The 13,819-nt window shown below is 34.9% G+C and overlaps 1 protein-coding gene across 2 annotated transcripts in view; it reads right to left on the minus strand.

Annotated features, from left to right (window-relative positions):
* Positions 1-316: 316 nt before the first annotated feature.
* TRAK2 (trafficking kinesin protein 2) overlaps positions 317-13,819 on the minus strand; it is a 39,142-nt gene continuing 25,639 nt past the window's right edge. For both annotated transcript variants that reach the window (XM_039354273.1, XM_039354282.1), the window contains 10 exons: positions 12,773-12,851; positions 11,654-11,784; positions 11,456-11,530; positions 10,325-10,462; positions 8,845-8,921; positions 7,765-7,968; positions 6,914-7,212; positions 5,761-6,036; positions 4,206-4,305; positions 317-3,942 (listed from right to left, as the gene is read on the minus strand). In XM_039354273.1, coding sequence (XP_039210207.1) covers positions 3,270-3,942; positions 4,206-4,305; positions 5,761-6,036; positions 6,914-7,212; positions 7,765-7,968; positions 8,845-8,921; positions 10,325-10,462; positions 11,456-11,530; positions 11,654-11,784; positions 12,773-12,851 — 2,052 coding nt within the window. In that variant the 3' untranslated portion in view covers positions 317-3,269. The remainder of the gene's footprint in view (positions 3,943-4,205; positions 4,306-5,760; positions 6,037-6,913; positions 7,213-7,764; positions 7,969-8,844; positions 8,922-10,324; positions 10,463-11,455; positions 11,531-11,653; positions 11,785-12,772; positions 12,852-13,819) is intronic.

Raw genomic sequence — 13,819 nt, forward strand, 5'->3', positions numbered from 1 at the left:
GTAGCCTGTGTTGCTTTTACGTCCAACAGATGGCACTGTTTTGAAAAAAAGCATGTTTTACCTGTCACAGGTGTGATATCTATATAATATAGGTATATAAAAACACGCGCATATTCGAATGCAACGTTGTGTCAAAATTTCAAAGCAATCGGTGAAGAACTTTCGGAGATTTAAGAGTTTGAGCAAACATTTACATTTTTATTTATATAGATTGGTAATTCTTTTTTGCCATTAGTTCCCCTCTAGGAACAGAGACATACATTTTTAAATAAATAAAAATTGCTTACGCATACAAAAAAACATCATACCACCAAAATGTGTAAAAAGATGGGTTTTATTATTTTTATGATCAAGCTTCAATTTTATTATAATATGCAAAAACTTAACCTTATAACCTTAAGAAATGCACACTCTAAGGTGAAAGCCAAAAAGAAATAATATCTTTATTATATGTTAAATTACAGCTATTTCTTTCTCAAATGAAATGCATTTCAAGTATTGCCTGCAGAAAAAAATGACATCTATATTTGCATATTAAAATAGATATATTTGGTTTTTTGTTTTGTTTTTTAAAAAGCATTCTTTTCATTCAAGGAGCAGACTGAAGCATACATATTATTATGAAACATATAAAGAATTTCAATTATAATGAAATATTTACCAATATTGTTTTAAATGACATGAGCAGCTATTTCTTCATGAAAAATTGGCACTCAAATATGGTATCAAAATACATATGAAAGTGATCACGATATTCTTCTAAGGATCCTATAGGGTTGTTATTGTTAGCTGTATCAATCTTGCAGGATAGGTCATTCATTATAACAACAGCTATCTGGGATATAATGTATTTTTTGTAACTATACTGATTGTTATTTCTTCATCTGTTTTCTATTTCCAAGGCTCATTTTTTTAAAGAGCTTTGGCACAAAAGTACTGCTCCTCTAGTTCCCAGCTAATTTTTTTTGAGAGGAGGGTCTTTAGGCATGCTATAAAACTACCGGTAGCGTTTCCACTTTAGAGGTAAGTAGATTTAGATTTTTCTGCTACTGGTTGCACACTCATTAGTAATACAGAAGGTAAAAAATGTAAGCTAGCCCCAAGTAAAAAAATCAGAATATGACATCTTAGATAATCCATACTTGGAAAAAAAAACCTTTTCAAATAAACATGTATTTACTGAATAGTTTACAAAATTTTATAGGATACGGTTCAACAGAAATAAGTCTGATTTACAAGGTCTTGTTATCAGTGGCAGAACCTTATTAAGTCAGACTTTCTTTTGAACCATTCCAATACAAATAATTTAAAAAGACAAAGATATGAAATCCAATTAGGAATGCTCATTCAAAATTACTATGATTTAAGATGAATTTACATAATGTATAAAACTGACATGCATCAGATCCACAGTAGTTGAAATATTGTGCTTGATTCCCTGTAGTTAGGACGGATCATCTTGAAGAATGCTTCTGTTTCATTACCCAGGTTTTTCTCTGTTTATATAAAAGTGTGGCAGGTTGCTTTGGAACCCAACTTAAATATTTCCTATTATTTATCTTGCCAAGGAAAGCAAGTTTTTAAACATCACAAAGGAAATGCATTTTACAAGCTTTATACACTTAAAAAAATTAAAATAGAATTTAAATAGAATTAACCCGTATATAGAAGCTTAAAATAATACATTTTTACTATTTACAAGCACCATTTACAATTTAGTAGCTCCAGCCAATGGTGCCAAGCTCATTGATTGATACCAAGACTGAATTGATAAGCTACTTGCATAGCTGTTTGTAACCTTTAAAACATTTGTTTAAAACATTCCAAATCATCACCTAGAATGCCTATTCAAGGGGAGGAAACCCTCACTTTTGATTCATTGATATATATAAAGCTACCTGGATTGTTTAAATCCAGTCTGTTTAGTATTTCTGAATGCACCCTATGATCTCTTTAACTAATATAGAGAATAGCCTTTTAAAACCCACAGATAAATGATATAGCCACTTTCTGTGCTTAATTTTCAAACCATTCAGCTTTTATCTTCATCATCTCCTGTTTGATCCATGGCAAGAGGGCTATATTTGCTCATCATAACCATAAATCAAGCAGCTTAGTACAGTCGTGACACTCTTTGCAAGTATTTTTGATTAGCAATTAATTGAGCAAGTGAGATGTGCGTATTTTAAGAATCTCTTCCTTCGGTTATCCAAATATAAAAGAAAAATCTGAGTCGCTTGTGCCTTTTCTCTTTCCTGTTTCTGCTTCACATTCAAAGCTGTCCCACTGTGCTCATTTTGCGAAACACAACATCCTGCTTCAGAAACATCAAGCTTGAAATTTATCTTAGACTAAATTATGAATGGCAATTCTTTGTCAGCTTGAATAGCTGTCATTCTGTTTCATATTAATACAATAAGTTGTGCCTATCATTTTGTAAATCTCTTGAGGTTTCTCCCTGAAAGCTGCACCTTAACTTCCCAAAAATCCAAAAATTGTTATTATTTTTATAACATATTTTAAAGATAATTTTTATTAACTACTGATTGTTTCAAATGTATGGAATTTTCTCCAAGATTATTCCAACATTAATATGGTAAACATTTTCCAAATACAGCTTATAGAGTAACAAATACTTTCTTGCTTGCCAAATATATCCCTCCCAAATATATATAGAACCTCCACAAAGCACATACATTTGACTCCTTTTTTAAACATTAAGGTTTTTTGTTTGTTCAATATAGTATGTAGTAATTTTGCACTCCTAGATTTCTCCTATTGTGTGAGATTGCTTAATGAAATATTGCACCTGATCTTTCTACATTAGAATAAATATGGTTTTTGCTCTATAAACAAATTGCACCTGTTATTTGAAGAATGTACTTCCTTACAATCATATATAACTTTAGAACGTCTATTTATGTATATGGATCTCTTGGATGACATCCAATAAAACATATTCTAAAATAAAGTTGCATAGACATTGGCTTGTTCTTTTAATATCAATGGTAGAAAATATATTTGTTTGCTTTATTTCCTTTTGATCATGACAAAGTTTTTTTCAATCATTTCAAGACTAAATTTTGTTTTTCTCTATTTTCTTCCTTTCTTAATTTTTACAATTTTTTATGCCAAGCTTCCCTTGTCCCGTTTAGCCACATACCTTTATCATTCAACAATCTTATGTTTAATGCATCCATTTTTACTAATCTTATCTTTCCATTTCAAAACATTTGTTCCCCAACTAAAAGTGTCTGATGCTAGATAGCTCAATCCTCTTTCAAGACTCCCATTGTTGTGGAGGATGTGCTTACTGGGCCTGAAAGTGCTCCAATCAAGACTGGAAGACTGTGGTTTCTTCTCAAGCCCCCCATCAAATGGCTGCCTGCACTCACATACACTCCTGAGCCCTGTCTTTGGAGACAGCTACTTTTCCTCTGACTCTTTCTATAACCCCCTGCCTCGGGCTGTTTGACAGCTCTAGCAATCCCCAGTTTCTTTAGCCTCTCTACCAGATTGATCTTCAGCTGTCTTGCATCAGAAGGATTCGAGGGCTTTTGTCCATACAGCTCATGTAATAATGTTTCAGCTGGTCGAGAGGCCAAAAAGTTTTCAGATACATACGCTCGAGACTCAAAAGAGGGAGGAGAAGAACAAGGGGAATGCAAAGGAGAATTTGGAGGTGTTGAGGGCACAGCAGGTATCCTGGAATGATGAAGCAGTGGTGCTTCAAGTTGGACTGGACTGTTATAAACCGTGGCTGAGATGCCTCGTTCTTGTAAAAGCTTTGCTAAACTTCTAGTACTACTGAAGGTGGAAGTTGAATCTCTTCTGTTAGTAAGGAATTCTCCAGTACTAAGCTTATACAACATGGATGGAGCGCTTGTAATTACACTGCTTGTACTGCTACAACTTCCAGAGCACAAGGGAGAATACAAAGTGCTGGAAAACAAAACAAGAAGATAAAGCATCTTAATTATTGTGATTAATAACTTCTGTAGAAAGTGCAAAGGTAGGAGGGAAGGAGATATTCAGAATTCAAGGTCAGAACCTCTGTACCCTGCCAATTTTAGTTCTGCTTTACATTGTACATATCCTTGTTTTAACTGCTAATTTAATTAATATATAAAGTGTATCAAGTAGATGCTCAATTCCAGATTGCCTGCATATAACCAACTTTTAAGAGTAATAGTAAATCTCCTTACCTGGGTGTAACCTGTGTGATATCAGATGGATGAAGTATTCTACAAGTAGTAAAAGTAAATGTAGAGTTTGTAGATGAAAGACATTTTCCTGGATTGGAAGCTACAATGCAAATTATAACATATATGATGAAAAGGAAATGAGAAGCATACTAGCAGGCTAATGAAAATCTGAATTAATGCGTAATTTAGTAATTCAATGCAAATATATGAAAGAAAACATGATCTTCTACATTACTTTAAGTCATCTTTTTAACATGACGCCTAAGGCAGATAAATTATTACTCTTAAACTCAACATTTTGCTATTTTAGAATGGGCTACTTTGAATATGGCAACTAGGAAACAGTTGGAATATTCTTCCCCATTTGTTAATCATAGTTAAAAATGTGGAACATGTTCAAGCATTCTACAACTCTTCTTTGGTCCAAATTCCACTTTTGCAATTAATAGTGTTTAAGGATTTGTTCTGATTAATTTCAAAAGCTGGATCACTTCTATTTGTTAATGACAGATAGGTATCATGCCAAGGTCAGCTTTAACTGTAATTAAATCAAGTACAGATAGTCCTTGACTTATGATGACAATAGAGCCCAAACAGTTGTTTCCAAACAAGACAGTTGTTAAGTACATTTTGCCCCATTTTACGACCTTTTTTGCCACAGTTAAGTGAATCACTGCAGTAACATGGTGGTTAAGTGAATCTAGCTTTCCCGTTCACTTTGCTTGTCAGAAGGTCACAAAAGGAGATCACATGATCCTAGGATACTGCAACGGTTATAAATATGAGACAATTGCCACATGTCTGAATTTTGATCCCGTGACTACAGGCGTACTGTAATGGTTGCAAGTGTGAAAAATGATAAGTCACCTCTACACAAATATTTGTAAGTCAGGAACTACCTGTAGAGAGAAGTTGAGGAAGAAACCAATCTCATGGTCACACTGTAAAGTTACTATTATTTGAGCACTAGCTCAAAATTGTCTTTCTCAACATCTACTTTACTGTATTAGTCATTATTCTTGATTGAATATAAGGTTAATCTTTTACTGTTTCTTTCTACGAAAGTACCCATAAAATTACTTTCATCAATAAAATAGTGACTAAAACATGACTCAGACTTTAACATTTTCAAGTTTAATTATACATAAGCCTCTGTTATATTAATGGAAGAAAGTTACTGCAAGTAAGCTTGATCATTGAAAATGTCCGCCTAATTTGGCAGGAATCTTTCCAGCTCCTCCTCACACAACAGTGTACCCCATTCAAGAGGTTTTTGAATTCTCTCTCTCTCTCTCTCTCTCTCTCTCTGTGTGTGTGTGTGTATGTGTATCTTAAGAGAGTGGGAAGTATGTTTCTAGAGCCTCCCTTTTGCAAGTGGGATAGAATTCCACACATTTCTCAAGAATATATAGCTTCCTGTGAGAACTGAACTGCTTTAACAGGACTGATCACACACCATAAAAGAATAAGTAAAAATTGATCTTCAGCAGATCTACAACAGTTGGTGCTTAGAAAATTCAACAAAAATTGTAATGGTCATGCCACAAATTCTTACCTGCATGAGGAATTGTTGCTAATTTAGCAGGTGGGAGGAAAATTCCTGGCACTGACTTTGGCACTGTCTGTTTAATTTCCTCCTGTAAAGAGGGCTGTACTTGGAAAGTTATACCTTCATCCCTTTCTTCTTCATCTTCTTCCAAATCAGAAAGGTAATAAACATCTTCCTGAGACAGTGGTGCAAAATCTTTTGTGACAACGCCAGGGCGAGGGTCAAGAATTGTACCTAGGTTGGGCTGAGCCAGCTGTTGCCAATGAAATAGGGTCTGAGAGCCTGGAGAAGTACAAATCACAAAAGGCCTTCAAACACTCCATACGTCTTAATACTTGGCAGCCAATACTTGGCTGCTGCATATAATGCAAATTGATAGGATTTTGTAAAATAGTAGCAAATCTAGAAAGGACCTTTCCACTTGTGGATCCTTCAGATTTTAAATCAAAGAAGTTTTACTTTGAAGCAGAAAATTATAATTTGGGTTAAACCTTCACTCATTTATTTTCCTTCAGTGAATATTTAGATAGCATTTTAATGGACTAAACAAGAAGCCAAGTGGCGAAGATGCTTGCCTCCCACTCAAAAGGTTGAAAGTTTAATACTAAGTAGCAGCAGATGTTTCTCTCTCAAGACACAAACAGAAAATATCTACAGCAAACTCCATGCAGGCATCAGGAAGAGCATTGAGCCAGCAAATGCTCAGCTCCATTCCGTCACCCTGATTCTACCCCTAATTAAAGGATTACAGAGTCATAAAAAGAAAAAAAACAATGGACTAAACAGCAGCAATTTATTCACTTGTTAACAGTTTATTGTTTCTGTTCTATTATAAAAATGTCCTTGGGTGTGGATTATTTTCAGTAACTTAAGTTGAGGTGTGAGACACAGAGCTCTATAATAAGGATTAAAAGCTGAGGTAAGTCAGGCAAAGAAACCAAAAGGTGTAAAAGTGCATTCAATATAATACATATAATTTGGATGCAAAATAAGCAGAAAGAGAACCAAACATCCATTTGTGGGACAGCACAAGCTTATATCTGAAAGTAATCTGGGAGATAATGAATGATCAGGAACTAATCCTAAGGCCAGGATATAAAGTAGCCAATAACAGGCTCACAGTGAACTGTGATTGAAAACAGGACTGTGATTACCTTACCTTCAAGGGGTTTGACGATTTGCAATTTCTCTGGGAGAAGGGACCGCATGCTGCTAAAAGATCCAGAGAAATCAGCATGTTCTGAACTGCTATTCAGTGAAAGACAGTTCTCTACTGGTGTGCTACAGCCAGTGAGTTCTTCCTTTTGGTCAGCCAGCAAAAGTATCTTACGCTTCCATTCTTCTTCAAAAAACCATTTTTCACTTAGATAATTCTGACAACGGAGATTAAGTTTATGTAAAGCAGTGGCTACATCATCTTCTGAAGGGATACCTGCATGGCTTAGCTTCTGAGTTTCCCTATCAAAATAGAGAATTAAATATTGCATTAATAGGACATAAACTGGTATTGTCTAATTTTAGCACAATTTTTGTTTTTGTAGATGAAGCATTTATAATGTTACATGTTGCTGGAGGCAATACTACTACTATGACTAATAATAATGTGCTCCTCTGGTAGCTGCTGTAAGTGATTTGTGCTAAGCTCCATCCTGCCCCAGTTGTCTCCTAACTGTGTTGTCTCCACCCACAGTGAAGAGAGTTGGGTGAAAACTCCATGAAGGAAATCTGTGTAACAGAAGTAAAGCTACCTTTTCTTTGATGTTATTATACTACTTGCCTGATGCCAAAATGCTGTCCACGGCAGGTGTAACATTAAATTACTGATAGGAAAAATGGTTATATGCAGCCTCCTACTTGATAGTCCTCAACACGTACGTTGAATAAAGCGTAAGAAAAAAGCAGAATTTGGCTTAAAAATTGCTGTCAATTCCCCCCTCCCCCCCCCATAAAAAGGCAGTTGTGCCGAATATAACATAGTCAACTAAAGCTCAAACACTACTGTTTCCTTACTTGGAAACATCCTCTGTGCTGGCCTTTAGAGCTTGAGGTCCTTTTCCTTCCACATATTGCAAGCCAGAATGAAAAGGCTTTGCTGTCATGACAACACTTGAACGATTGGATCCTGGAATGGACAGTGAAACGGGACACGAAGCAGAACGGCCACGCATATCATTAGCAAGTTTAACAGTATCAAATATACGTTTCTGTTGAATCCTAGGGAAAAAGGGAAAGTGACAATGAATACAAAAATCTCATCTGGGTAATAAAAACATCACCCCAGTTGCTGAAACAACACTCATATCAGAAGAGATGGACCAGAAATTGGTTGGGTGATACCAAATATCCTGCAGGCTTTTGAAAGCAGAACAGGAGCAATGCATACAAAGTGATGCATGTATTTCTCCTTTCACGGTCTCATTTTGATAGGCAGGCTTTATCTCACCCATTTGTTTACACTATGGGAGTTACAGCAACAAATGCACTTTGTGCACTGAGAGATAATGGGTCCTATGTGGGAGGGATTGGATCCACTTTTAACTTTTTTAAGCTAACCTGTGAACTGAGAAGTAGCTGTGTAATATATCCACATGCCAAGAAACCTTAAGGAAATTATTGCAAATGTTCTCCTAATATGCAGTAAAAGATACAAAAAATGACTTCACAATTTTCTAATGGAATTCACATAGAGGGCAATTAGCTTATATGCCTGAAAAAAAGTTGTGAAAATAAAAATGTAGCTGGTAGTTTTTCTAATGAAAGAAAACTATCTTAAAATACTATGGAATAATCTTTCAGAATTTAGCATGAAATAAACATAAAATTCCTGAAACGTTAGTCAAGGATTTAATTTTAGCTTGCATTCATTAGAGTGTAATTAATAAATTGCGTTAATAGCTTTAAAATACTTGAATGTATCTATAAAATTACATACATACAAATATAATATAATATATATTACTATAAAATAATAAAGGTTATCTATATGGAACTATATCAACTTCTCTTAATATTATACTAATAGCAGGGGAAAAGTCCTACAAGAGAACCCGCAAAACAGGTTAAGGGGAAAAAAACAAGAACTGCACTTACTTTTGTTTAGACAGCGATTCCTCATCCAAACTTAGAACTTTCCGCATTGTTCCCTCAATTTCTGCTGCCAGAGATTCCTTCAAATGTAAGACAGTGGGAATTAACAAGTTTCTTAAGCTCTGTTTACAAAATAATTAAAGAGCTACAACAATTATTACTTCTTTCGAGGAATCTCCAATTAGGACAAAATAAGTACCTAATTTGGAATAATTAGGAAATCAGTACATTCACATCCAAAAGTTTCCTCATCCTCATCCTCATATTACTAAATATGTTAACAAAATGTAAAGGGTGCCAAAGTAATTGACAATTATAATTCAGAACAAAGACATTTTTAAAGGGATATTTATTGTATTCTCATTAAAAAATGAAGTACAACAGGAACCAGTAGCTTTATTAAAAACCATTCAGAAGTGATTTTGACAGCCTGTCTGCAGCACCACTTTGGCAATTCATTGCTTAATTTCTATAGTACAGTCATATTGAGTTTTTTTCTGCAACAATGAAAGAATGAGGTAATTCCTAGTATCCACAAGAGCTGACTGTTCATTAGGATGACATTCTTGACATAAGCCTATCCCTGCCAGGCAGGCGTGGAATGTCATGGCACACTGAGAAAAGGAGCAGGCTTTTGCCACTGTAATGCTACTGATGTTATTCTGACTGTTCTGCTTAAGAGTAAATTTGCTGTTTAATCTATTTATGTAGCAAGAAAATATTTTATACAATATTTCTTTACAATAAATGCTTAAAGTATTTAGTTCTAAGCCAAAAGAAATCAGCAGGTATTACAAGAGGATAACTACATAGAAAAATTGCAACTGATGTTAATATACATGAGGAAATGTAATTTTTCTAGTTTTTTATGACTTATATCAAAATGTACATGTTCTAATGTCATGGCAAACCTATGTTCAAATAAAACAGCTTCCAAAGACTAGTGTGTTCCCTATATTTTTTTTTCTTAAAAGGGGAAAAATCAGCAAAAATAATAAGTCATCTTTAATAAGAAGACAATCAAAGATCTGCCCAAGGAATCTGTTCCTTCCATTTCCCTCAGAATTCAGAAACTGACACATAACAGAAAAAGAAACTGCTTGAGAAGTTTAGAGGAGACTCTTTTATGAGAGTAAAGTCAGAAAGAGGTGGTGGACACAAATCTTAGTTTCAACTCTAGCACAAGCAGCCGTAGTGTTTCTTCCAACTCATAACAATAAAATCAAGAGAGAAAGTAGCATTAAACAAGAAGAGTGTCAGGCCTTGTTCAATACAGCATTGCCTTCTTTGTTCTCCAAATGAAACAAATCACTCAGCCCATATGGAAAAAAGTAGGATGTAGATAAAGAAGCTAAATTTAGAAGGGATCACTGGTGTCAACTTTCTCTTCCGAAGAACAGTTTGAGTTTGCCCTTGAAATTTTATTGGCAGGATGAAAGAGCTTAACTAATGAAATCTGCTACAGTCAGAAAGCTTATATTACCACAGGAAACGTTCCACACAACTGGGGTCGACAGTGAAGGGCAGCTTGGCTTGTTTTACTGCGCAATCCTTTCACTTCTTCTTGGGACTCATGCAGCATCCCCAGACATTCCACATTCCGCTCTTGCACTTCATGTAACTTACAAGAATGTAAAAGGTCAATCATTTACTCAGCCATGAGAACATTAACTTAACAAATGTCTCACGTAACAACAGAAATTTTGGGGGACAATTGTATATAATAAACACAAGATAACCAATTACAATTAGAAAATGACAATTGTGCTAATGAAAGACTTAGTTTGCTGAAATATGTTGGCAGCTGTTAAAAACCTAAGATAAAATAAATGCTATGTAAATTATTATAGTATCCCCCCCCCCACTTCCAAAAAAGCCAACAGCCAGCATCGCACAGGGGCTTTATCTTTTCTCCAGAGATTTCTTTTCTGCTGGAATAGAATTGGGGGGAGCACAAGGAGCTGCCAGAGAGAAGAGGAATCTATTCTGGTAAAACTAGGAATGATAACATTGGATGCAATCTTAATTTTTAAGTAGTGCTTTAAATTTATTTGCATGTAATATATAAGGCCAGAAACCTATCATTACTATATAAAATATTAGGTCTATGTGCCAGATTCATGGCATAAAGTATACATTGGCCGCAGTCTCTTGAAGGCTTAATGCGGCCTTAAGATCCACCAAGGTCTTCTGGCTATACTTCAGGGACAACCAAAAGCCTAGTGATAGAGGAGCAACATAACAATTCTGCAGAAGTCTGGTGTTACCAACCCAGTGAATTCTGCCTCAACACAAACATATACAGAATTGCACCATGAACCATTTGAAATACGTTTCATGGTTTCTTTCTCCTTCCAATGTTTCAGCCATAATATTCTGGCAGTGGGAAAAATATTTAAACAATGAATAAAAATTAATCTGGAATCTTTTTTAACAAATCTGTTTTTTCTTCCTATGTTAAACCAAAACAAAGTGAATGGCATCCAAATCAAAGCTGAAATTCTCTATCAATATTCAGGAAAAATCTGAATATTCTTAGGTAAATTATTTACATTTTATTCTTTTTCATATTTGTTCTCTATATCAAAAATGGGAAAGTAGATGGCATCAATACCTCTGCTGTCAGCTGTTTCTGGGCATCTTTAGAAGCTTGCAGATGCAGCTTCAATTCTTCTTTTTCGATTACATGCTGAGGGTATACAAAATATGATTATTTAATCCTATATGAACTCTGCTAGAGATATTAACTTCTTACTACAAGTAATGGTTTGACTTTCACCATTTCCCTTCTCTGAACTTTGTGCACATCTACCTCTTTGATCTTATGCTGAAGATCAACAATTTGAGATAAGAGGGATGAGATTTCCTCCTGGTAGTGAATCAGTTCTTCATCCTTCCTCATCAATTCTTCACTCATTCTTGCAATCTGAGCATTTGTTTCCTCTAAAATATATAGCAGGATACATGCTTTGTTAAGAAACCAGCAGTATATCATCCTTTCTGAAAAACAAACTCCTTAAAACCTTTCATACAATAGTTATTTTAAGCAAAATCCAAAAAAATGCAAACTAAATAACTGTGCCTGCTTGAATCGTAGGTCTTCACAACAAGGATTCTCCATTAAGCAAGTTTTTAAAGCCAGTCCAACACTCTGGTTTTAATACCCTGCTTAATAGCAAAGTTAATTTGCTATTAACTCAATTTGAAGGCTAGTGGATTCACAATTAATAACCATATTTAAAGGCTGGCAGATAAAAGGTATGGGGAATTGAACTTACACGTGAATTCACATATAAAGTTTTAAATTGGGGTATTTATTACCTGCTAATTATTTGAATTACAACCCCTTGCACTCAAGCAAGTATGACCAATTATGGGGGATGATATAAATTGCAAATTCAATTATATTCTGAAGGACCCTGAGATAATACTATCAAGCTACGAAGACCCTTTGTGTTAGAACTGCCATGATGTTTCTAGCTTGCTTACAGTTACAAGGGGTGAGGGAAGGGTTAAGGTTTGGAATTCACAGGTGGTTTGTATCAGTGTGAGAGTCAAGGTTACAGAAGAGATGTTTGGCCGAACAGAGGCTGTCTTCTCATAACAACCGTTGGAAGATTAATTGGACATTGTGACATGAACTATCAGAGAGGGGTGCGAAGGTTTTACTCTTTTAATTATCTTTTTCCCGACATATTGCCAGAGCTGGAATTCCTTTTACAGTACCGGTATGCTATGACTAATAAAGTTTTACATTAGAGGTTGCAATGTCTCTGGTGGATTTACTTTGTTGGGCTTTTCAGCCAGAACCATGACAACTGCCTTTTAAAGGACCAAATGAAGTTAAGAATAGTACAGAGCTCAAACCTGGAGGTATGCAGGTGAACTGAATTTGTATATTCTTTGTGGAAGACATGATTAAAATACTCACTTATTTCTTTAACACAATCAGTGACTAGCTGATGCTCCTTATCTTCGTATGTCATGGTTTCAGTCTTCAGATGGCATGCCTTCAAAAATTTATGAGTTTCATTAATTTTATGAGGAACACTATCTATAATGTATTATTTTTTCCCATTCTCTGTATAACAAAATGTTCACTCTGGAATATATTTAATGTTAGGGGAGTATTTACAATCCAGCTCCAATAGAAGGTTCTTCAGAAGGATCTCCAACATTCTGAGGGAGAGAGGAATATTTCCACTAATGGATGTAATTGCATCTACACCACTGGATATAGCCCTACATTAGAATTACAAATACGATAATCCATTGTTTCATTTAAACTCGTATCTAAAAACATAAGACTTGCTAAGATCAAATATGTAATTAGATAAGTGTCCAGAACAAATAATTCCAAAAGTAAAATATCCGAGTTCACTGCATAAGAATCTGTTTGTCTGAAATCAAATAAAGTCACCAGTATCAGTTAGAAGCATCAAAACTTTCATAACTAAGTACCCCCAAAAAAATTTTCACTGGATATACATCTTTCTTACAAAATAGTAATCATGATTCAGCAATAGGAACCTTCCTCATGTGAACAACATATGGTTAAATAATCAGTCATAAGTTGAGGACTACCTATACTAAATTTTCTAAATATAAAGTATATGACTTCACCTGAAATCAAACCAAAGAATTAAATCATTGCTAATTTGGATATTCAATTTGATGATTTTCAAGCTTTCCAATCTGGGTTGAACCTGTTTTTTAAATCCTCGCTTATAAATCAATTAGGCAAATATAGCTGCCAGACTTCTGAATCAATAATCAAGGACTTTGGGGAATAAAAGAGCCTCAGTATTTGGTTGAAATTGATTTGCATGTTTCCTATTTATTTCCTGGATGTTGACTAGGGCCGTATCTGTCTGCTGTAGCTGCACCTATCTGGAAAAAAAGTGAGTGAACATAAGCAGAACCAGGGAAGACATTATGGTCTTGAGATACACCATAGAGAAGTAGGGCACGCACCGAG

Source organism: Crotalus tigris, unplaced genomic scaffold (assembly GCF_016545835.1).
Source record: "Crotalus tigris isolate CLP2741 ecotype Arizona unplaced genomic scaffold, ASM1654583v1 scf7180000017568.13789103, whole genome shotgun sequence".
Lineage (NCBI taxonomy): Eukaryota > Metazoa > Chordata > Lepidosauria > Squamata > Viperidae > Crotalus > Crotalus tigris.